We start from the raw sequence: 25,631 nt of genomic DNA on the forward strand, positions 1-25,631 counted from the left end.
GACCAGATGCATTATCACTGTTAGTTGCTAAAGGTGGCCATAGACACAAGACTAGTTCAGGTTATCTAAGGGAGACGTTTTCTGGCGTAGAAAAGTCGTAAATGCATCAAAAGTCACGAGTTGCGCAACAAAATGATGACTTTCCACCCACGCCACTTTTCCGAAAAGTGAAATGGGACGTGGCCTGCAGCGACTGAACAAATGTTAGTATTACTAATGTACTAGATTGTCACACACATTTTTGCAGGGAATAAATATTCTAGATGGAAAAATACAAAGAATGCTAAAAAACTCCGAACCCTTGACCAATCTGGAATATATTTGTGTCTGTGACTACCGTGTACGATCACCGCTTGCTAGTTGTAAAGCATCTCTTTTACTGATATATGTGCCTTGCATTGCCTACAGTGCTGTGACTATTGCAATACGGGACTGTACGATTGGAGTATATTTACGGAGATCACAAAGTGCAAGATGGTGTTACTAATCCATTTTCCCTGCATTACTCTTTGTAGAAACATCTTTCCCTTGAGGTCTGCATGTTGCAGTTCTTTTATGCTTATGTACAGAGGTAAGAATAATTTTTAGTCTATTATTTGATGCTGAGTATATTTATCAAACTTGGTCTACCAGATCAGACTCTGTCACCAGATTTTGCAGCCCCTATCTGCTATTGCAGCAGATCGGCGCTGCAATGTAGATTACAGTAAAGTTTTTATTTAAAAAAAACGAGCATTTTTGGCCAAGTTATGACCATTTTCGTATTTATGCAAATGAGGCTTGCAAAAGTACAACTGGGCGTGTTGAAAAGTAAAAGTACAACTGGGCGTGTATTATGTGCGTACATCGGGGCGTGTTTACTACTTTTACTAGCTGGGCGTTGTGTATAGAAGTATCATCCACTTCTCTTCACAACGCCCAGCTTCTGGCAGTGCAGATCTGTGACGTCACTCACAGGTCCTGCATCGTGTCGGCACCAGAGGCTACACTTGATTCTGCAGCAGCATTTGCATGTAAGTAGCTACATCGACTTACCTGCAAACGCCGATGCTGCTGCAGAATCATCTGTAGCCTCTGGTGCCGACACGATGCAGGACCTGTGAGTGACGACACAGCATGATCTCTGGAGAACACGGCTGTGTCTGCACTGCCAGAAGCTGGGCGTTGTGAAGAGAAGTGGATGATACTTCTCATCAGAGCGCCCAGCTAGTAAAAGTAGTAAACACGCCCCGATGTACGCACATAATACACGCCCAGTTGTACTTTTACTTTTCAACACGCCCAGTTGTACTTTTACTTTTCAACACGCCCAGTTGGACTTTTGCAAGCCTCATTTGCATAAATACGAAAATGGTCATAACTTGGCCAAAAATGCTCGTTTTAAAAAAATAAAAACGTTACTGTAATCTACATTGCAGCGCCTATCTGCTGCAATAGCAGATAGGGGCTGCAAAATCTGGTGACAGAGCCTCTTTAAATAGTATTTTTATGTTAACAGTTGCCTTATTCTGTAATAAAAATGTTTGTTTTATTCTGTATATTAAGCTGTAGTTAATTCTATTTTGTGGTTTCAGTTGCTGTCAATATCTGTGTATGTTTACAGCGTATCTATTTGTGATGTTGTTGCAGGATTCCTGTGTCTAATCTCGTGGATAGCTGGGCTTCTTTTCTGGCTCTCCTAAAAGAGTCCATCCAGCTCAACCTGCCAGCTCCTGGTCAATTCCTGATACTTGGGTAATATATGTACTAGTATATGACCTGTTTTGTGTTGCTAAGATGAGCGCTATTGACATACAAAATTAAAATGTATTGTTTTGATCATTTTGTTTTTGGAAGGGATACTAATAAAAGAATTATCTAAAAGTAAAAAAATCAACGTTTGTATGGTATAATACATTTGGGGGTTACCTTTCCGATGCTACGTGTATAGAGATTGAGTAGTATTTTATTTTTTTTAGAGATAAAGTTTGTGTCTGTGTGCATATTTCTGGAGACTAGATTAGTGAGTGCAGCAGGTTCCATGATATGATGCGTTTCTATAGACTAAACAAACAATAGTTGTGTTAGGTCTATAGTGTAGTAAAGTCTTTGCTATGCATGTCTACGTATATGCTAGCGGTAGATTTTCCAGGGTAGTGTAGCTTTCAGATGTTCTGTCTGATTCTAGAGTTAAGGCCGCGTTCACATCTGTCGACTACGCTATTGCTTTGTTATTGCTTCCGGCAAAACGACGGGTCCAGTGCACAACAGACAAACGGAAACCATTGAAATCAGTGGTGATGGAAACGGGAACCTCTGGTTTCCGTTTGTGTCTGTTCAGGGTCCCGTTCTGACGGAAAGCTCAGACGGAACGTCGGAACGGGACCCCAACGCAGATGTGAACGACGCCTTACTTGTACAAGCTTCTTGTGACTAGGTAAATGTGTAATGACCGCTACACAGTAATGCCTGCTGCCGGCATTTATAGAAACATCAGATTCTCCATAAAGACAGTTTTATTTCCATAATGCTTGTGATTAACCTAGATTTATTTTTCTGTTCATTTTGACATTTTAGAATTTTGAATGAGTTTATTATGAAAAACCCCACACTAGAAAACAAGAAAGACCAGAGGGATCTCCAGGTAAGAACAGTATCTCAGTACAAGATAAATAATGCAATGTATTGACAAACTTTTTTATGTAGATTAGGTTCTATTCACATCTTATATATTTTTTTCCAATGTTCGCCATATGCGCTGGGAAATCTCCCAGTACATCGGGCCCATGCACCCGACGTATACCAACAGTGTCCTTTTGGCATACGCTGGGCCTGTATGCGTCGGCATACGGTTTTTTGACTGCATTGGAAAGCATAGTCCACTTTACAAGGGAACACAGTAAAACGTATACCACGCAGTTGAAATGATTTTTTTTTTTACAATGGGAGTCAATAGTCTATGTATGCCACTGTATGCCTATACATTGGCATACGTAGCAGCCATCGGTCGGCGGTATATGATCCTCCATTGATGAAAAGCAAAAACGAGATCTGAACAAAGTCTTAGTGACTTAAAGGTCAACATATACTGTAACCATATACTTTATGGGGTCAGTACACATGATGCTCTTTTTGCTTGTCCTTAGGATGTTACTCATAAAATTGTAGATGCCATTGGAGTAATTGCAGGATCGTCATTGGAGCAGACTACCTGGTTAAGAAGAAATCTGGAAGTAAAACCTTCACCCAAGATAACAGTAGATGGACCAACTCTGGAATCTGATGTAGAAGGTAATATTTAATTTAAGGAATGGTGGCCATAGTCGTAACAACAGGCGCTCTGGCCTGGCAGGAAATAAAAAAATTACTTTCCATGCGGGATCCCCCTGTTTTTTTTTTGTTTTTTTTTAACATCCAGGTGAAAAAGAAAAATTAGGCAAAAATTTTCCATTGGTGCGAGGTACTGCCCAATGGTTCATTGCCATGGGTAACTCCAGTGTTCACCAAACCGTCTTTTGAGTGTAAAAGTTTAACAATTATGGTTACACCCTCACCCTGGGATTCATATACAATGGCTTGATCCATTTTATAAATTGTGGACCTACTCCAAACCTTGGGGATACGGCCCATAGTACCTTGGTGGCGTCTAATAATAGTAACACTCTATCTTGCATATTATCAGACTAATACTAATAAATACATTTATTTGGGAGATGATTTTAGATAATCTCATTACCAATTACTTTGGCATGGAGTTTTATATGCGTATTTAATAATGGGATGGGTCTACATGAGTCCACAACCAGTGGTGACCAGCACAATAACTGCTTCTTCTATGAAGTGAGCACTCCAGCACTTTAATGTACAATGGTAATAATACCTCTTCATATATATCATATAACTGAAATGGTAACCATGTCCCCTCCTGGGGATTTATTGTAGAGTAAGCGGCACATATAAATACTCCCATACTTGTTTCCAATATTTTTAAATTCAACATTTTTAAGTTACTTCTCCAATTCATTTGTTTCATAATTACTTTTCGATGTACTTTTGGTTTAATTACTTTTTCTCCTTTCACTGTAGATGTTCACAACGTAAGCTCAATAAGTCATGCACAGTACAGTATTAGTTTAGTTTCATTGTGTTTGTTACAATTCTAGACAATCAGACCCCATTTTATTAGTAATCAATGCAAAAACCCAGCTAATTCCAAAGGGTTCACATAAGGTTATTTTACACGACCCATGATCGCTCGTTGATCGGCGCTCGTTTGTTCCTTTTACAAGGAGCTATGATCAGTAATGTATGGGGATTAACAATCATTACTACGATCATTCGTCCCCATACATTTCCATCGTGTCGGCAATATATCTCTCTATTTAAACCGGGAGATTTGCCACTGACTAGCGACCATTTTGTTGGCCGCCTATGCCAGCCGATAGACGAGATTGCTTGTTCATCGGCTGATCTTTGCATGGTTTACCCGATCATTCGCCCATGTAAAAGTGCCTTTACTTTTTCTTGCAATAGTATACAGTTGAGCCTTATAATCTATGACAATGTCCACCACTTGGTCCACCTTATTCACTAGTTTTATATATTTATCCCTCCTAGCTAACACTTTAAGGCCGGATTTACACAAGTGTGCGCCTTTTGCGCGCGCAAAAAAACGCGGCGTTTTGCACGCTCAAAAGGTACTTAACAGCTCCATGTGTCAGCTGCGTATGATGCGTGAATTTCGCGCAGCCGCCATCATTATGACACTCTGTATGTTTGTAAACAGAAAAGCACGTGGTCCTTTTCTGTTTTCATTCATACTTTTTACTGCTGTTGCGCGAATCACGCGCGTCACACGGAAGTGCTTCCGTGTGCTGAGAGTGATTTTCACGCACCCATTGACTTCAATGGGTGCGTGATGCGCGAACAACGCACAAATAACGGACATGTCGTGAGTTTTACGCAGCGGACGCACGCTGCGCAAAAATCACGCACTGTCTGCACGTCCCCATAGACTAACAAGGGTCCGTGCGGGGCGCGTGAAAATCACGCGCGTTGCACGGACGTATATCTCGTTCGTCTAAATAAGCCCTTAGTCTGCCAACAAGTCGCTGAACTTTCTCCCTCTATGCCAAATGTCGCATTACAAAAGAGAACTGTATTTTTGGTATTGATTTGTTTTATTATTTATTTTACACTAAGTATAGTTCTATATTGGTTTTGGTTTCTTGCATAGGATTTATCTAGTATTTATCTTGCAGTAACTCTACTTCGTTGTCCATAGCTGTATCTTTTTTTTTTTTTTTTTACGCTTCAATTTCATTATCCCTTTCAAACAAATACCCCTTATCCCTGCCTTCAAGGTGTCTCAAACAACAGTTTTCATTATACCCAATAATCTCGATCATTTGATTGTTAGGCCCTGTTTACACGTGTTAAATTCGATGCAGATTCTGCTCTGAAATCCTCGTTAAATTCAACATCTGTCTGCATTCAATGCATTTAAGTGGGGTGTCTGCAACCCCATTCTCTTGCTGCTGAAACATTACGCGCAAAATCCAAGACACCTCAATCACCTGCAGCAGATAAGATAAGCCTCACATTTTTGCTGCAGATCCTGTACTAAATACGTGTCGAATTTGCCTATGGCAAATCCGACCTGTGTGAACATAGCCTTAATGTGACGGTGTAATTTAATTATTTTATTTAATTTAGTCATTGCGGATGGATTTTAAAAGGGGGTTGATGATATTATTATGTCTTTAACTTAAAGGAAAGGTGTCATGAATTTTTTTTAATTAATTTATGTTTTTATTTAATAAAATATTATATTTAGATTATTTTTTCACATAAAATGTTTTTTGTTTTTTTTATTAACACTTTTTCACTGTACTGGGGCTGACATTTTTTATTTCATCAGTGTATGTGTCTCTTCACGACACCTACACAGAGGGAATATGGCAGCTACAGGCCATAGGACATACGAACAGCTCCTGTTCGTATGTCCTGCGCTTCTGCCGTCTAACTTTTTACTGCGCATGCTCTGTGGCATGTACAGTTCAGAGCGACCCAGTATAGAAGCTGGTTAGTAGGGAGAAAGCCGGCGCCATTTTGGTGAAGACCGGCTGCACTGCAGGAAAGGTTTGTGTGTATGTGGCGCGGTCGCATTTGTTGGGGGAATGTGTGTGGCAATGTGGGGGTACATGTGTGCGGGTGGGGGGTACGTACGTACGTGTGTGTGTACTTGCGTACGTGTGGGGCGGTGCGTTGTTTTTTTTAATGCTTTTTTTTTGCTGCTGCATGTTTTGGGGGGGGGGTTTGTGTGGTGGGTGGGGAATGTATGTGGCAGTGTGAGTGCATGTGAGGAGGGATACGTGTCTGTTGGGGTGGTGTGGGTTTTTTGGTTTTTTTGAGCGGCTGCATGTTTGGGGGCTCTGGGGGGGGGTTGTGTGTGTGTGTTTGTGTGTGTGCGCGCGCAGGGGAGAATGTGTCTGTGCGCGCGTGGCGGGGGGAATGTGTGTGTGTGTGTGTGTGTGTGCGTGCATGTGTGTGTGAGAATGTGGGGGTGTGTGTGGGTGGGGCGGGGTACGTATGTCTGGGGCCATGCATTGGCGGGTGGTGTGTTTTTGTTTTTTTTTGGAGCAGCTGCATGTGTGGGGGAACTCCATGACTCGCCAGAATTATTAATATTGCTGCTGCTATGTTGTATCTGGCTGGTTATGAAAAATAAAAAAACAATAAATGACGAAAATGACAAGGGGTCCCCCTCATTTTCATAACCAGCCAGATACAACACAGCAGCAGCAGGCTAGCATTAGCAGGGTGGAAAGGGCCTCTGCTTTTGGCCCTTCCCAGCCTAATAATACCAGCCTGCGGCCGCCTTGGTGCCCATCCATCACTACAGATGGTCGGGTACCGGATTGTACCTGGCCCTTCCCGATACCCCTGGTGGCGGTGGGTACCGGGGTAATAATGGGGGTTACTGCTAGCCTTTTTACTGTCTAACACGAAGCCCTGCCTTAGTAATGGACGTAGTCAAACAGACAACTACCATTACTAAGGCACTAATAAAGTATTAAAAAACCGACCTAACTCCCTGTTCCCTGAGGTTTTCGGCGCCATAAAACTCCAGAAATTGCCCCGCATTGATTTTAACCCCTTAAGGACGCAGCCTAGTTTTGGCCTTATGGCTCAGAGCCCATTTTTCAAATCTGACATATTTCACTTTATGTGGTAATAACGTCGGAATGCTTAAACCTACCCAAGCGATTCTGAGATTGTTTTCTCGTGACACATTGGGCTTCATGTTCGTGGTAAAATTTGGTCGATATATTCAGTGTTTATTGGTGAAAAATTGCAAAATTTAGAGAAAATTTTGAAAAAATTGCATTTTTCAGAATTGAAATGCATCTGCTTGTAAAACAGACGGTTATACCACCCAAAATAGTTACTAGTTCACATTTCCCATATGTCTACTTTAGATTGGCATCGTTTTTTGAACATTCTTTTATTTTTCTTGGACGTTACAAGGCTTAGAACATAAACAGCAATTTCTCATATTTTTAAGAACATTTCAAAAGCCTTTTTTTTTAAGGTACCTCTTGAGTTCTGAAGTGGCTTTGTGGGGCCTATGTATTAGAAACCCTGATAAAACACCCCATTTTAAAAACTAGACCCCTCAAAGTATTCAAAACAGCATTTAGAAAGTTTTTTTAACCCTTCAGGCATTTCACAGGAATTAAAGCAAAGTGGAGGTGAAATTTGCAAATTTCATTTTTCTTGCTGAATTTCAATTTTATTCATTTTTTTTTCTGTAACACAGAAGTTTTTACCAGAGAAACACTACTAAATATGTATTGTCCAGATTCTGCAGTTTTTAGAAATGTACCACATGTGGCCCTACTGCGCTCGTGGACTAAAACACAAGCCCTAGAAGCAAAGAAGCACCTAGTGCATTTTGAGTCCTCTTTTTTTATTAGAATATATTTTAGGCAGCATGCCAGGTTTGGAGAGGTGTTGAGGTGTCAAAACAGTAGGAATCCCCCAATAGTGACCCCATTTTGGAAACTACACCCCTCAAGGAATTCATTTAGGGTGGTTGTTACCATTTTGACCGCACAGTTTTTTCACAGCACGTATTTGAATTGGGCTGTGAAATGAAAAAAATTAAATTTTTTCCAATAAAATGTCATTTGTGATCAAAATTTCTTATTTTCACAGGGAACAAAATACCCCATTTTGTTGCCCAATTTGTCCTTAGTGTGGCAATACCCCATTTGTGGTGATAAACTGCCGTTTGGGCCCATGGGAGGGCTCAGAAGGAAAGGAGCGCTATATGTTTGTTGGAGTCCAGATTTTGTTGGATTGGTTTTCGGGTGCCATGTCGCATTTGCAGAGCCTCAGAGGTATCAAAGCAATGGAAACCCACCAAAAGTGACCCCATTTTGGAAACTACACCCCTCAAGGAATTCATTTATGGTTGTTGTTAGCATTTTGACCACACAGTTATTTCACAGCACCTATTTCAATTGGGCTGTGACATTAAAAAATGAAATTTTTTCCAATAAGATGTAATTTTTTTACCAAAATTTCTTATTTTCACAGGGAACAAAATACTCAATTTTGTTGCCCAATTTCTCCTGAGTGCATCAATACCCCATTTGTGGCAATAAACTGCCGTTTGGTCCCATGGGAGGCCTCCGAAGGGAAGGAGCGCTGTGTGTTCTTTGGAGTACAGATTTTGCTGGTTTGGTTTTCGGGTGCCATGTCGCAGCTCAAAAATTCTTATTTTCACAAGACATAAAATACTCCATTTTGTTGCCCAATTTGTCCTGAGTGCGGCAATACCCCATTTGTGGTGATAAACTGCCGTTTGGGCCCATGGGAGGGCTCAGAAGGAAAGGACCACCATTTGGCCTACTGGGGATTTTCTAGTGCGAAGTCATGTATGCAGAATCCCCTGAGGTACCAGTACAGTTGAAACCCGCAAGAAGTGACCCCGTTTTAAAAACTACACCCTTAAGGCATTCATCTAGAGGTGTAGTGAGCATTTTGACCGGAGACCTACACCCCATAAACTGTAATGTGGGTTCTCCCGGGTATGGCAATACCCTACATGTGGCTGTTATCAGCTGCCTGGAAACACAGCAGGGCCCAGAGGGGAAAGACGAGGGGGGATAAGCTGTGTGGAGTGCATCAGGGTAAGTAAAATTGGGGTAAATTATAAACCTTAGGATGTATGATATATTTTAAAACCCTCTTTCATACAGAGCTCTGGTTATTCGGGACACGTGTCACATTGATATATTGTGTCATCCATTATCGCCCTCTTATAGCAGACTTTGCACCTCTTTTGAATTTTTCCCTTCTTGCCAGTTTGGGGAACTTCTCCTGGAAAGTGTTGCCCTGGTACGATGCGTGTGGCCTCGCTTCCAGAAGTACTGGGTGCCCCCCCTTCTTGGTCCCTAAAGATTAGGTTCTTGATAATCACCTCTTGAAATTCCAGGAAAGTTCCCGTCTGGCCTGCACATCGACGTAGCACGTAAGCATTGTACAAAGCCATCTGTATGATGTGCCCGGCCAGCTTCTTATACCACACCGCATGGCGCAGTAGGGCTTCAGGGCTTGATCTTACAAGTCCATCCCTCCCATGTACCTATTGTAGTCCAGGATGCAGTCTGGTTTGGGGGTGGCCTTTCCTTCATATATCCTAAACCTGTAGGTATACCCTGATGCACTCTCACATAGCTTATACATCTTCACGCCATACCTTGCCCTCTTACCCGGCAGGTACTCGTGGAATTGAACCCTCCCTTTAGAATGTACCAGGGACTCATCAATAGAAATACACTTCTCGGGGGTGTATGCTTGGGAAAACCGGGCACTGGAACGGTCTAATAGGGGTCTCCGTTTATACAAACGGTCAAAACTGGGGTCATCTCGGGGTGGGCACGGCTCATTATCAGTATAATGTAAGAAGCGAAGTATTGCCTCATTTATTTATTGTTTTAGGTTCCAGTTCAGTTCTGAAGTTGCTTTGAGGGGCCCATATATTAGAAACCCCTATCAAACACCCCATTTTAGAAACTAGACCCCTCAAAGTATTCACAACAGCATTTAGAAAGTTTATGAACCCTTTAGGTGTTTCACAAAAATTTAGAGCAAAGTAGAGGTGAAATTTACATTTTTTTTTTTGTCAGAAAATCCTCTTTATACCATTTTTTTTTTTATAACACAAAAGGATTTATCACAGAAACGCAACTTAATACGTATTGCCCAGATTCTGCAGTTTTGAGAAATATCCCACATGTGGCCCTAGTGCGGTAATGGACTGAAGCACCGGCCTCCGAAGCAAAGGAGCACCTAGTGGATTTTGAGGCCTCTTTTTTATTAGGCACCATGTCCGGTTTGAAGAGGTCTTGTGGTGCCAAAACATTGGGAACCCCCCAAAAGTGACCCCAATTTGGAAACTAGACCCCTTGAGGAATCCATTGTAGTTTTCTTGGGGTGAATGCGGCTTTTTGATCAGTTTTTATTCTATTTTTAGGTGGTGTGGTGACTAAAAAACAGCAATTCTACTATTGTTTTTTTTTTCGTTTTTTTTTACAGCGTTCACCGTGCGCTATAAATGATATATTCACTTTATTCTGCGGGGCGATACGATTACGGCGATACCAGATGTTTATAGTTTTTTTTATGTCTTATGGCGTTTGCACAATAAAATACGTTTTGTAAACAATCATTCACTTTTTGTGTTACCTTATTTTAAGCGGCAGAACTTTTTTATTTTTCCATCAATAAAGCCGTGCGAGGACTTATTTTTTGCGTAACGAACTGTAGTTTCGATCAGTACCATTTTTAGGTACATGCGACTTTTTGATCTCTTTTTATTCCATTTTTGGGAGGTGAAGTGACCAAAGAATTGTGATTGTGGTACGGTTTATTATTATTTTATTTTACGGCATTCACCGTGCGGGATAAATAATGAAATAATTTTGTAGTTCAGGCCGTTACGGACGCGGCGATACCAATTATGTATAGTTTATTTGTTTATATATTTTTATTAATAATAAATGACTGATAAGGGAAAAGGGGGGATTTTTACTTTTATTACTTTTAAATCTTATTTTCTTATTTTTACACATCTTTTTTTTTACTTTATTACTTTGTCCCACTAGGGGACTTGAGGGCAGGAGGCCCTGATCGCTATTCTAATACACTGCACTACATGCGTAGTGCAGTGTATCAGAGCTGTCAGCTACTCACTGACAGCAAGCATAGTGGGTCCTGACGTTGTCAGGACCCACTAGGCTTCCGTCTATGGCATAGCCGGACGCCATTGTTTGGTGTCCGGTTGCCATAGTCACCATCGCCGGCCGCTATCGCGTAGCAGGCCGGCGATGGCAGCTTAACCCCTAAAAAGCCGCGATCTCTATAGAACGTGGCTTTTAAGGGGTTAATCAGCGGGGACACAGCGATCGGTCCCCGCTGTAGGAGCTGTGACAGCTGCTGTACGAGACAGCAGCTGTCACAGCTCCTGTATGTGTCGGGAGGACGGCCGAAACGGCCGTTACTCCCGAGACGTACTATTACGTCATGGAGCGCGAACGATACAGCTGCCATGACGTAATAGTACGTCAAGGAGCGGGAAGGGGTTAATGTGATGCAGAGGCGTCTTCTTCCAGGGCGGCTTTAGGCCGGGAAAAAAAGTGGCATGCCCTTTCTTGGCGAAGCTTCCGCCTCGGCAGAGCTAGTTTTTCGTGGCGTTTTTTGCCCACGGTCTTTTCATTCGATTTAATGGCTGCGGGCAAAAACCGCAGACAAAAAAAGCGCAAGCAGTTCAAAATCTGTTTCGAAATTCCTGGAGGAATTCTGAGGCAGATTTTTTTTCTGCCTGCAAAAAAAACTCTATGTGAACAGGGCCTATGGGTGTATACACACAGTGCGGTTTTCCCACGTTTTTTCCCACGTGACCAAAATGCGCATTCAAAAATTCATGGGTTTTCACCGCAATTTTTTTTTTATGTGGTTTTCGGTCATTCAGCAAAAACGCAGCAAGACTGCACTGTGTGAATTCACCCTAAGAAAAAAAATTTTTTATTTAAAATAAAAACCGTAGATCGAAGTAGTCCAACGAATCTACGATGTGGTCCAAACGGTCCAGTGGAACATGCAAAACAAAAAAATTAAGTTAGTAATATGAAAAATAAAAAAAACTTTCCTATAGCATCTGTCTTCTCCCCTGCACTGCAATAGAAATTAGACGTCAATAAAAAATAATTTCCTTAGGTGCTGAAAAACAAAATGGCGTAAAAACTTGTCAAATAGACTTTGTGAATCGCTTTTTAAAATACAGCCGTTTTTCGCGGGTGTGTGTTTTACGCGTTTTGTGCGTGCTTTTTGCAAGTTTTTTGGTGCATAATTTGGACTTCCACTGACTTTGGACCATTTTATGCAACAAAGAATTGAGCCATTGTCTCTCTTTTACGCAATACGTTTTTTTAAAATGCTCGCGTAGAAAAGCGCATTGTATGTACTAACGGCTTGCTTTCCTATTGATGTAAATGAGAGGCTTAATTAAGCGTTTTCTTAAGCTCTTTGCGCGGTTTTTGGAGCGTGATCAGGATTCCCATCGACTATGGGAACATTTTGCGCGTTTTACATGCCAAAGAACTAACCGGACGCCTTTTTTTCCACAAAGCATTTTTAACAGTGCTCGCGTAAAAAAGCGTGTTGTATGTACTAACAGCGCGCTTTACCATTGATGTAAATGAGAAGCTTACTCAAGCGTGTTTTTACGCGTTTTTTGCCAGATAAAATGTGACAACTGCGTGAAATGCACACAGTGGGAAACTGTCAACTGAAAAGTCATTGACGGCAGGGTCTCCCTCTTGACTTTCATCATTCTTAGCCTTTTGGTGTGTACTAGAGCTGCTGCCAGCTGCCATTTGTAAAATCACTCCCAAAATAGGAGCTGGACACTGCTTGAAAATTTTAATAAAACATTTTCCTGGCTTGTAGCCAAAAATAGGGAGTGGGGTGAGTCTCCCTCCCATATTTACAGCAGCTGTGTGTCAGGTTCCTTTGTCTGATTCACCTTGCTGTAATGCTGGAAAGTGCTCCCTCTGGTGGCCAACATAGGAAAACATGTCAAATTATTATTTCATTTGTAATACTTCCCACCTTGTGGAAGAAAAAAAAAAAAAAAGAATATAAGAAAAATAAGTAACTTGCTTAAATTTTTTTTTCATTCGCGACACATTCCCTTTAAGTTTCTAATACCAAAGAACTATTCCCCATGTCAAATGTAACTCCTCAGATTATCGTTTACTTGGGTGAGATCTACACATCAAAACATGGCATGCTTTTTGAAATAACATAAGTTATTAAATGGGCGCTACATCTGTCCACAGTTACCGTAGTAAACTACACGTGCCCCTGTCACTACAGTATCATCTCTATATACTTTCCTTCCTCACTCTATATAGAGTCAGGTCCTCTCTGGCTTTGAAGCCGAAGAGGATCCAACTCCAGAGCGAGAGGACCTGACTCAGGAGCGAGGAAGTTAAGTATATGGATACTGACTGCTGGGTCCCAGTATCTAAGTTAATCATGTTTGATCCTGTCTGCTGATCCGGCTGTATCTAATCTTCTCATGTGTGATACTTTCTGCGGAGCCAATGTATCTAATCTTACACAGTGGCATAACTATACGGATTGTCGTTTTATAGATATTCTGCTTTTATATATATATATATATATATATATATATATATATATATATCATTCAATCAAATTTATTATCTTTTATTTTTTTTGCGGGGAGCGAAACACGTCTTTGGGTTTGTGGTCCTAATCTTTTAATACCCTAGCAATGCCCCCTTCTAGTGCTGCATCGATGGGTCACTTAAAAGACACAGCGATGCGGCTGAAAGTTACGGGTGGGCCCAAAAAGGACTTTTGCACTGGGGCCCAGGATTCTTTATCTATGCCCCTGTCCTGCATGCATCGAACCATCCCACTTCAGTGATAATACTGGTAAGAGGGTTCTTCTGTGCTTGATAAAACTTCCCATCTCCTTATTTCCTGCCCCATTAGGATTTATTGCTGTGTTAAGGTGTCCCATTCAAAAGTGGGTAATAATGTTCATCTTCCAGAAAGTCAGTTATAGACCCTATCACTGGGAGGTGAAAATGTAAACCATAGCCAAAACACATATAATATCTGATATCTAGCAATATAAAAATGTGTACTTGTCTATTCTATGGGATAGAAGTTCAAAATGTATTTTGTGATGCATTCAAATGCTAACTCCCCATAAGTAATTTGTGTACTCCATATGGTAGTTATCTTTCACCCATTTTACCCAATTTATGTATGCGGTCTTTATCTAAATGTAATTTCTTCAAGTCGCACTATTTCAGGGAAGTATAATTATTTTCAGATCAAAAACCACATATCTTTTCGTTTTATCTCCTAAGCTGGCCATTTGAGAATTCAGATGCCATTTTTTTTAACCGCTTGTCACTCAGGGTTGGTCTGTGAAAGCTGTCATATTTTGGACAACAACTCCATAAGTTGAAATAATAAATTGCTGATAGATCAATTGCTCTATGGCCTGTGCTTCTTTTGATGGGATGCAGATTTGTAGTTTCCAAGGAATACCACAACCCAAAAAATGTAACACCGCAGATCAACTTTTCCAGTTATCTGCCTTCGGTTGGCGTCTGTCACACTTGTTCATGTGACAAAAAGCATCGGTAGTTGCTAGGTAAAGGTCTAAATATGCATTTTCGGCTGTCCAAATTCTGCAGTGGATATAAGGACCCAAACAGTCATTTAACCTATTTCTAAATTAAATAAAAGCAAGAAAACGCCTACACCGCTTGACTCCTGCTCGGTGACATTAGATAACTAAAAAACCTTTATATTATAAGACTCTATATATTCTCTGTGTATGTCCTGGACTAACTCGCAGGATGAAGCTCACAAAAAAGAAGAAAAAAACCGAGCAAAAAAAAAATCAATAATCAAATGGATAAAATAAAAGAATAGAATTTTTTTCAAAAATAATAATAATTCTTCATTTTTGAAGGGAAGATCATTGGATATTGTAGATTAAAGTCTCTTAGTCATCTCTTGGCTTCTTGGAATTTTATCCTTTGATCGCTGGATATAATATAATTCTATCTCCATTGAAAAGGATCTCTCCATGTATCTTGACTTTGTCAAAGCTGTGTCTCGATCTGAGGAACATAGAAGTTTCACAATCAAAGGTCTAAGCTTACTACCAGGTGGTCTAGAGGTCACAAGTACTCTGAGCTCTTTCTATATGAAAGAATTTAGAAAAGTTTTCCTGCCCCAAACTTTCCTTAAAGAGGCTCTGTCACCAGATTTTGCAAGCCCTATCTGCTATTGCAGCAGATAGGCGCTGCAATGTAGATTACAGTAACGTTTTTATTTTTAAAAAACGAGCATTTTTGGCCAAGTTATGACCATTTTCGTATTTATGCAAATGAGGTTTGCAAAAGTACAACTGGGTGTGTTGAAAAGTAAAAGTACAACTGGGCGTGTGTTATGTGCGTACATCGGGGCGTGTTTACAACTTTTACTAGCTGGGCGTTCTGATGAGAAGTATCATCCACTTCTCTTCAGAACGCCCAGCTTCTGACAGTGCAGATCTGTGACATCACTCACAGGTCCTGCATTGTGTCGGCACCAGAAGCTACAGTTGATTCTGCATCCGCATTTGCAGATAAGTAGCTACATCGACTTACCTGCAAACGCCGATGCTGCTGCAGAATCATCTGTAGCCTCTGGTGCCGATGTGTCCCCGCTCGTCTGACACTATGCAGGACCTGTGAGTGACGTCACAGCGTGATCTCTGGAGAACACGCTGTGTCTGCACTGCCAGAAGCTGGGCGTTGTGAAGAGAAGTGGATGACACTTCTATACACAACGCCCAGCTAGTAAAAGTAGTAAACACGCCCCGATGTACGCACATAATACACGCCCACTTGTACTTTTACTTTTCAACACGCCCAGTTGTACTTTTGCAAGCCTCATTTGCATAAATACGAAAATGGTCATAACTTGGCCAAAAATGCTCGTTTTTTTAAAATAAAAACGTTACTGTAATCTACATTGCAGCGCCGATCTGCTGCAATAGCAGGGGTTGCAAAATCTGGTGACAGAGCCTCTTTAAACTAGTTTTCCATAACTCCATTAGCTCTGTTATTTAAAATGATAAACTGTTTACTATGTTATTTTTCTTTGTCTTTAGGCATTATGCTGTCTCCAGCTATCGAGATATCACATATCACCCCATCAGTGTACAGTGTTCATGCCCTCACTTTACTAGCGGAGGTAAGAATAGCTTGGTCAGCTTTAAAATATGTAATAATTATAATTTTTATGTGGGTTTATTAATGGATCTTACATTTTTCCAGGTTCTTGCTCATTTGTTGGATATGGTGTTTTACAGCGATGAAAAAGAGAAGGTTATCCCATTACTTGTCAATATAATGCATTATGTAGTACCCTATCTACGTAACCACAGGTAAAGTAACTCTGTTCAACTTATATTGCTTAGTTATTGTGACATATTTTTAATACATGAAATATTAACATATAGTAGCAGATTATAGCACTTCTTTAATGTGTAGCAACGCTTATAGGCACCCTCCATGCCGCTAACATCTTTTCAGATACAAAAATAAAAATGTACAATATATTATTGGAACTTAAAATAAAGCTCTGACGGCAGCTTCGGGACTATGTTCATCCTGCATGCTTGAAGGGTACCCCAGACATATGCACCGGTATGCCTGTACAGTTGCATACATCTTGCATTTACGCCCACTTTCAAATTTCAAAAAAAATAAATATTTATTTATTGTAATTGTATTGGAAACCGTACGTTACTACGTTTTTCATTACAGGTAAAAAAAAATGGTATACTCCTTTGGCATAATTAGAAGTTTATGTTGGATGTATACGTTGGGAGCAGTTCCCAATGTATACACCGAATGTAAAAGTTCCATTAACACTATTTGGCTTCTGCATTTGTTTTCAGACTATATCCCACATGTTTTGTAGCATTTATGCAGTGTTTTTGTAAACTCTTGACTTCAATGTGGGGAAAAATGGATTTTAAATATTTTTTGTAAATACCTCAACCATGGTTTTCCATAGAGCCATGTATTTAATGGATGTAGCCTTAGGGTAAAGTTCATTGTATATTTATAGAATATGTAATCCGGGAAGGACTTATTTTGTAACACATTTGAAACACAAACTTATTCTAGTTTTACAGAAAAATGCTGTAATGTAAGTTGTTGTCTTCCTTTGCAGTGCTCACAATGCTCCCGGCTATAGAGCCTGTGTGCAGCTGCTGAGCAGTCTCAGTGGTTACCAGTACACCAGACGCACATGGAAGAAGGAAGCGTTTGATCTCTTCATGGATCACAACTTCTTTCAGATGGATGGCTCCTGTGTTAGTCAGTAAGACCCATCTTTCTTCCTGACAATGTGCTTGTGAAAAGCGATTTTATGATAAGTAAAGAGTAATCGGGGCGTAACTACTGCTGTGGAAGCTGCTACATGGCTCAAGGGGCCTAGCGCCGGGATTTGACCCAAAAGATAATAGCCAAAATCACATACCGCTCCCGGGTCACTTTCACCTCTGGATGCCGTCACACAGGGTCCGAACGCCAGCCAGCATCAGGACCTTATGTGCGCTGACTGACGTTAAAACCTTGTGTGCCGCGGCACCCTTCACTGAAGAAGACCCGGGAACGAGGAGCGGTAGGTTAATGGAGGTGTCTTGGGCCTGTATAATTTATTTTTGGGGGGGTAGCGGGAGGTGTCTAAATTATTTTTGAGATGGGTATGGGGGTCTGGTGTCTGAATTTATGTAGTCTAATGACGATCAATGTTTGCGACCCAGCTGGCAAGTGTGCCCTCAGCAATTTCTAGTTATACCCCTGAAGAGTTTATGCCACACAGATTATTGTAGCTATATATTAGAATATTGATATATGTGTGTGTATATAATATATATATTATGGTATACATAATGTCTATATCAATAACATTTTGCATCCCTCGGAGTACACTTCTATTTGTTTTAGTTGAGTATTTCAAGTCCCATGAGTTTCCCATGTGCAGAATACACAGCCAAGCTAATCCTGATATACGTACAAGGTAAATCACTTTCCACCTCTGATGAGCTCTCTTCTCTACCTTGTCATATAGCTGGAGAGCCATCATGGACCATCTGATGACACATGACAAAACCACATTCCGTGATTTAATGAGTAAGTTTTCTGTTTTTCTCTTGAGATTAGTATTTGCGCTCCAAGGCCAGTGTATATCCTACACCACCATATTTATCGACTAAGATTTTACCTCTACTTCAACAGCTTGTGTGGTGTCAGCCTGCGTATTCTAAATTGCTATCTCCTTTACAAGTCTGTGTGCTATTTATTAGAGAAATGTTTATATCCATTGTGCATTTGTTGTTTTTTTTCTCAGCTCGTGTAGCCGTTGCTCAGAGCAGTTCTCTCGGTCTGTTCACTAACCGGGATGCTGAGCTGGAGCAGAGGGCCATGCTGTTAAAGAGGTTGGCCTTTGCTATCTTCAGCAGTGAGATTGACCAGTACCAGAAATTCCTACCTGATATACAAGGTGAGGCAGCAATGAAGTCTGTTAAGCATCATAAAATAAGCGAAACATTTCGTTTTAACTGCTGGGGTCCCTTCTTCTTCCTTCTATGGGCATCCGCAGTATGGTGCGATGGCCAAGCATGCACACAGCCCACTCCATACAAGTCTATTGGAGGTACGGTCACAGAGCATGCTCACTCTAGTGGTCGGACCCCCACTGATCTAACAATTATTGCCGATCTACTTAAAACATAAGCACCGTGATTATCACTAAAATGAGCCACCCAAGAATCACTTTCTATACTGTAGAATACATGGACCATCTTTTGTAACCAGTAGGGTTTAACTTGTGTGATGTCTTTTTGCTTTTAAGAAAGGCTAGTGGAGAGCCTACGGTTGCCACAAGTGCCCACTCTACATTCCCAGGTGTTCTTGTTTTTCCGAGTTCTTCTTCTGAGAATGTCTCCTCAACACCTCACCTCATTGTGGCCAACCATGATCACTGAATTGGTGGGTACATTTTTGCTTTTCTATTTACTTGACTGTTTTGATTGACATTCATGTAGTTTGTAAAATAAAAAATGGTAAATCCTTGGATATTATCTTTATGTGCCACCATATATGCCTAAAGTGACCATAATGTCTTTTGAAATATATTTTTTCTTTGGCTTGGTAAGATAATATGCGTATTTATATGTAGCGATCAATTGAGATTTCAAATAATGATTTTGTTTCTTCTTGCATTCTATTATTAGGTACAAGTATTTTTGTTAATGGAGCAGGAACTTACAGCAGATGAAGATATCACCAGGTAGGCTTTTATTTTTATAAAGAGTAGTAAACATTTCCCATATCCGTCTCTTCCTCACATATGAGACTACCAAACTGCTAGTACAAGTATTGATGATATCCTGGATAGACTACTTAAACACTTTTCTTTCTTGGCTTCCGATAAACCAACTAACACCTCTCCAATCTATCCTTAAAGAGGGTTTCCAGGCTTTTTTCACCTAGCCCTTTTATTCATGAAGACTGAGAGGGCTTTCCAATTACATTTCAAACCCCCACCCTTTGCGGCACCCACTGACCGGAGTGCCACTGCATGTAAACCTTGCAGCGATACTCCGGGCCACATATGGCCCTCATTCTCAGTCTGTGCAATGTACAGGACACCTATACAGTGTCACATACGGACCTGAGCGCAGCTGTACCTTCCAGTGGTTGCCCGTCACATAAAGAATCCACTTAAAAATCCTCACTTTAACCTATAAGCCGTATTCTGCTGTGTCCTGCACTTCTGCTCTGCCAAGGACAACCTTCTGTCAACCACTCTAATCACCCTTTCAGATGCATTTCTTCTCTCTTGCCTCCCCTCTTTTCTGGAATTTCCTCCCTCACTGCATCCAACATTCTCAAACCTTCAAACGCTCTCTCAAAAAATACCTCTTCCCGGCTGTTGGGATATCATCATCATACATTCATTTTCTGATTACCATATACCTATACATTTTTTAATCCACCCTCCTGCAGGACTTCTGGACCTTCTGTAGCTGGCTTGGAGACCACCTACACCGGTGGGAATGGATTCTCCACATCATATAACAGTCAGCGGTGGTTAAATCTCTATCTGTCAGCCTGTAAATTTCTAGACCTAGCCCTGGCATTACCCTCTGATAATCTGCCTCAGTTTCAGATGTAAGTTGTTTCTTTTTTTGTTTGGTATGACTGTGTAGTAATTACAACCCTACTGTGTACAATCCTAGGGTTCGTTCACATCTGCGTCGGGGTTCCGTTTGTGGGTTCCGTCAGACCTTTCCGTCAGGGAAAAACAAATTGAAACCATAGCTTTCTATTCGCATTACCGCTGAATTCAATAAGGTTTCCTTTTTTTTTTTTTTAACTGAATCAATAGTGCAGTCGAGTACGTTATTGATTCTGCCAAAAAAGCGGGAACCTTACGGAATGGATACAAACGGAAGCATTACCAAATCGATGCTAATGCTATTGGAAAGCTATGGTTTCTGTTTGGTTTGCGTTCGTGGGTTCCCTTTTCTTAGGTGTATACATAATACTTGCACTTGTAGGTACTAGTTCCAGTGACAGTCATGTCACTCTATTGGTTGATCATATTTTTTCCCGTTATACTCTATCATTATTTTCTGTGTGTTGATATTTAACGTATCTTGTACATCCGCTTCTGTACAGCATTTTTTTCTGACATTCCCATTTTTAGGTATCGCTGGGCATTCATTCCAGAAGCATCAGATGATTCAGGGTTAGAAGTTCGAAGACAAGGAACACATCAGAGGGAATTTAAACCATATGTGGTTCGACTAGCAAAACTCTTAAGGAAAAGAGCCAAGGTATTGTTCTTTACATTTATGTTTAATAACATATCCAAGGTAGTCATAAAATACAGTAACCATAATATATTCTAGGTTTATATATAAAGTGCAGTGTATATCTGTTCAAAATCTAGATTGTGATTTATTTATTTTTTGTATTCTTAACATGTGATACAAAGATTATTATTGACCCCTCCCCGCTGAAGCCATTTTTTGCTTTTTAACTTTCGTTTATTCTCCTCCGCCTTCCAAGAGCAATCAATTTTTTTTTCTGTTGCTATAGCCCTATATATCATTCCACCCAACAAAATAATGACTCCTATTGTCTTCTGGGTTTAGTTTTGACAGAGTTCACCATGCAGTAAAAATGACATTTTTACTTTATTCTGCAGGTTAATACCATTATGGCGAAACCAAATTTATATGTTTTACTACTTTTACAACAAAAAAAAAATTTGTGCCGCTATAGTCTGAGATCCACAACTTATATTTATATTTTTCCGTTATTGTAGCTGTGCGAGGGCTTAATTCTTGTGGGTTGCTTATTGGTACCAATTTGGGGTACATAAGACTTTTTATTCAGTTTTTGGGGATTCAAGGTAACCAAAAAACAGCAATTCTGGCATATTTTTAGGTGATTTATTTTTTACGTCGTTCATTGTGCAGGATAAGTAATGTTATATTTTAATAGTTCAGACTTTTACAGGTGCTGCATACCACTTAAGTTTATTTTTTTATTATTACTTTATTTTGTGTTGCACATTTTTTTTTTTTGTAAGTTATTTTTTGGGTGTAATTTTTTTTTTTTCCCACAGAGTAGGAAATATTAAAAGCCGTGAAGAGGTTTTATTTTTGTATATTGTTAAAGCCTTTACTTTTTTTTTGTCCCACTAGGGACTTGAACATGTGATCATTTGCACAATACTTATTTATTGCAGTGTATTGTGCATTTTACATCCTCCTATTAAGCCCTGCCTCTGGCAGGATTTAATTGGAGGTCCACCATGACAGACTTGGGCCCTTCATTAGCGGTTTTGCTTATGCTAGCTCTAGAACTTCACCCACAATCACCCCACTTTTGTTAGTCACATCACATTGTTTACTCATTATGTTTAGACTTTAGAAGTTGTTTCCCCATCCCCCTTATACCCACCAGTGTTGTACTGGTCATAATAAAGTAGTCACTAAGTGTATAAAAATGTGTTCCTCTATGGATATCTCCGTTACAGGCCCAAATCATGCAGCAAATTTGCTCAAGGGTCCCCATTTTATTACTTCATGTTGTATGGCAGCTCAGCATTGTCTCAGGGACACTGTGTAGATTCCAACCACTCTACACATTAAATAATCACATACTATCTAGTTTAAATACTGGTAATTCAGATAAGATCATTCCCTTTGACAATGCAAAACTGCTGGACCACAGGACAAAAAGTGTTGTCATCGTGACAATGGGGCAGAGCAGCTGGTTCCGTTTCGGAATCTGCAGTGGTCATTTTGACATATCAGAACAAAATAAATCTGGTTTCAGGTTTCATTCTAAATCACGAATATGGAGATCAAACACCGCTTAGTTAAACTTAAGTTAGTGCTATGTCAGCATTTCCGTTTCTTTACGTATGTCTTGCAGGAAGAGGTCTTCTCATATTTTACTGCATGTATTATGTTGTTGTTCTATTTTTACGGAGTTTAATTTATTATTTATTAATCCAGAAAAATCCAGAAGATGACTGCTCAGGGAGAATATTAGACTGGGACCCGGGACATTTACTCCTTACAATTTCCACCATTCGCAGCATGGAGCAGCTTCTGCCCTTTTTCAACGTACTCAGTCATGTCTTTAATAGCAAAGTCACAAGCAGATGTGTTGGAGACTCAGGGAGCCCGGTACTATATCAAAATTCTTTCCCTAACAAAGATATTAAACTGGAAAATCAGAAAACGTTCTCCAGCAAAGCAAGACAGAAAATTGAGGAGATGCTTGAGAGAGATTTTCTGGAAGGAGTGCTGAAGAGCTGATGTGCTCCATGGGTTCATACCACTCACTACTGAACATTTCCGAGTTGTATAGTTGATACTTTTTTACTCTGTATGTATTGTAACAAATCTGCTTCTTACTTATGTTTGGACTCTATTTAATTTAAATATTTTTATTTGTAAATAAAAGTGAGAATTCTGGATGTGAACTAATCCTATTAACGTACAGTCGCCTAAAATTATGGTGCATAAATTGTGTCTTATGATGGATGTTGTTGATTGCTCTAAGAAAAAAATATCAAAAATACAGATTTGACAATTTTTCATTCACGTATAGCTTTTTATTTAGACTTCAAAATCTGTGGCCAAAATCCAAATGAAGGTTCCTTGGCCATGAGTCAGCAAATGAAGGTATTGATGGTTTTAATAATTTAGCTCCTGTAACCAGTATGTAAAGTATCTTAATTTAAGGAGAAATTTCAGAAGCCACGTGAAATCATTGTTAGCTAGCTCACGTTTTAACGGAGGTGGTATGAGGGGAAAATAGAAGAACACGAACTTGTTTTTAGAACAGAGTAATTCAGCTTCTATAGCCTTCATCATATAAATTGTCAGTAAGCCGTAGCTGTGATAACTGTCCCATCATGCTTTGCACAGCCATCACATAGATATGATCTGGCCACACCACCATAACAAGAATTTATAGTTCTATAGATCATTACAAATTGTGAGAAGGATGCTGGAGAGTCACAGATGCAGGTCTAATGCAGACGGTGCCTATGAAGCCATATTCATGTCACATGCAGTGCACACTCCTGCCGATTGAGGGGTGAGGCAGGAGTTTTGCAATGGCCTTAGGCCCTGTTCACATTACGATGCTGCATTCTGTCAGATGTATACTTACTTTGAGAGGACTCCAGACGTATACCTCCGACAGAAGGCTGAAATATATTTCACTGTATAGGTATACAGTGAAATACGTTGCCCAAACTCCCTGGCAAAGTGCTACCTGAAGTGCTGTGCCCGGGCAAGCTCCTGACCTCACTGTCCATATATGGACTGTGAGGTCAGGCGCTACAATGCCATAGTCTCCGACCAGAGCATCGCAAGCACTCTGGTTGGAGACTTGGGTCCTAGGGAAGCTCCTGATGTCATTGTCCACAAATGCCCAGTGACAGTAGGAGCTCTAAGTTCCCGGAATCCTCGGCCAGAGCAAATTTTGCCCCTGGAGTCAGGGCTTGACTAGTCCCGGAGACCTGACCAGAGTCCTACCGATGCCCTGGCAAGGGACTCCAAATAAATAATCTGGTGAAAAATATGTGGACACTTGACCTTCACACTTATATAAGCTTGTTAAACATCCCATAGTTAATATGGAGTTGGAATTCCACTCTTCTGGGAAGGCTTTCCACAAGATTCTGGAGTGTGTCTGGAAATTTGTGCCAAATTCCGTTAAAAGAGCATTTGTGAGGTCAGGCACTGGTGTTGGACAAGGCCTTGCTTGCAATTCAACCCAAATCTGTTCAATGGGTTAAAGTTAAGGCTCTGTGCAGGCCACTCAAGTTCCTCCATACCAAACCATCTCTTTATGGACTTGCTTTGTGCACAGTGCACAAACATTCTGGAATAGGAATGGGCCTTCCCCACAATGTATCATACAATTTTCTAAAATGTTTTTTGTATGCTGTAGCATTAACATTACCCTTCACTGGAAATAAGGGCTTAGACCAAACCATGAAAAACAGTCCCAGACCGTTACCCTTCCTCCACCAAAATTTATAGAAGTCACTATAGTGGTAATGGGGAGTTGGTAATATGGGATCAAGAGAAGGCAGAGTTACTAAATGGGTGCTTTAGCTCTGTATGTATAACAGAAGAAAGAGCAGTATGGTGCCAGTGCTGCTAATATATCAGTTGATATACTGAATTGGATGAATGTAGATGTGGTCCAAGCTAAATAAAATAAAATAAATGTACACAAGGCCCCGGGACCAGATAGGTTACACCCTAGAGTTCTTAAAGAGCTTAGTTCAGTTATTTATGTCCCCCTCTTCATAATATTTAGAGATTCTCTAGTGACTGGTATAGTGCCAAGGGACTGGCGCAGGGCGAATGTGGTGCCTATTTTCAAAAAGGGCTCTAGGTCTTCCCCGGGTAATTATAAACCAGTAAGCTTAACATCCATCGTGGGGAAAACGTTTGAGGGACTATATACAGGATTGTGACAAAAAATAGTATTATAAGTGACAGCCAGCACGGTTTTACGAAGGACAGAAGTTGTCAAACTAACCTGATCTGTTTTTATGAAGAGGTGAGCAGAAGCCTAGACAGAGGGGCCGCTGTGGATATAGTGTTTTTGGATTTTGCAAAGTCATTTGACTCTCTCCCCCATAGACGTCTAATGGGTAAATTAAGGACTATAGGTTTAGAAAGTATCGTTTGTAATTGGATTGAAAATTGGCTCAAGGACTGTATCCAGAGAGTTGTGGTAAATGATTCCTACGCTGAATGGTCCCCGGTTATAAGTGTTGTACCCCAGGGTTCAGTGCTGGGACCACTATTATTCAACTTATTTATTAATGATATAGAGGATGGGATTAATAGCACTATTTCTATTTTTGCAGATGACACCAAGCTATGTAGTAATGTTCAGTCTATGGAAGAT

At 40.4% G+C, this 25,631-nt stretch overlaps 1 protein-coding gene across 5 annotated transcripts in view; it reads left to right on the forward strand.

Annotated features, from left to right (window-relative positions):
• The window catches only part of DOP1A (DOP1 leucine zipper like protein A), a 76,848-nt gene extending 53,552 nt beyond the window's left edge, over positions 1-23,296 (forward strand). For 4 of the 5 annotated variants that reach the window (XM_075862075.1, XM_075862073.1, XM_075862072.1 and 1 more), the window contains 14 exons: positions 516-571; positions 1,630-1,734; positions 2,557-2,623; positions 3,126-3,270; positions 16,262-16,344; positions 16,428-16,537; positions 17,332-17,481; positions 18,235-18,296; positions 18,514-18,666; positions 19,018-19,154; positions 19,400-19,455; positions 20,175-20,339; positions 20,878-21,007; positions 22,703-23,296. In XM_075862075.1, the coding sequence (XP_075718190.1) occupies positions 516-571; positions 1,630-1,734; positions 2,557-2,623; positions 3,126-3,270; positions 16,262-16,344; positions 16,428-16,537; positions 17,332-17,481; positions 18,235-18,296; positions 18,514-18,666; positions 19,018-19,154; positions 19,400-19,455; positions 20,175-20,339; positions 20,878-21,007; positions 22,703-23,008 (1,725 nt within the window). In that variant the 3' untranslated portion in view covers positions 23,009-23,296. Of the gene's footprint in view, positions 1-515; positions 572-1,629; positions 1,735-2,556; positions 2,624-3,125; positions 3,271-16,261; positions 16,345-16,427; positions 16,538-17,331; positions 17,482-18,234; positions 18,297-18,513; positions 18,667-19,017; positions 19,155-19,399; positions 19,456-20,174; positions 20,340-20,877; positions 21,008-22,702 lie in introns of those variants that run through there. The other variant, XM_075862074.1, reaches the window with a different exon arrangement.
• The last annotated feature ends 2,335 nt before the right edge of the window (positions 23,297-25,631 follow it).

The sequence above is a fragment of the Rhinoderma darwinii genome, chromosome 4 (assembly GCF_050947455.1).
Source record: "Rhinoderma darwinii isolate aRhiDar2 chromosome 4, aRhiDar2.hap1, whole genome shotgun sequence".
Lineage (NCBI taxonomy): Eukaryota > Metazoa > Chordata > Amphibia > Anura > Rhinodermatidae > Rhinoderma > Rhinoderma darwinii.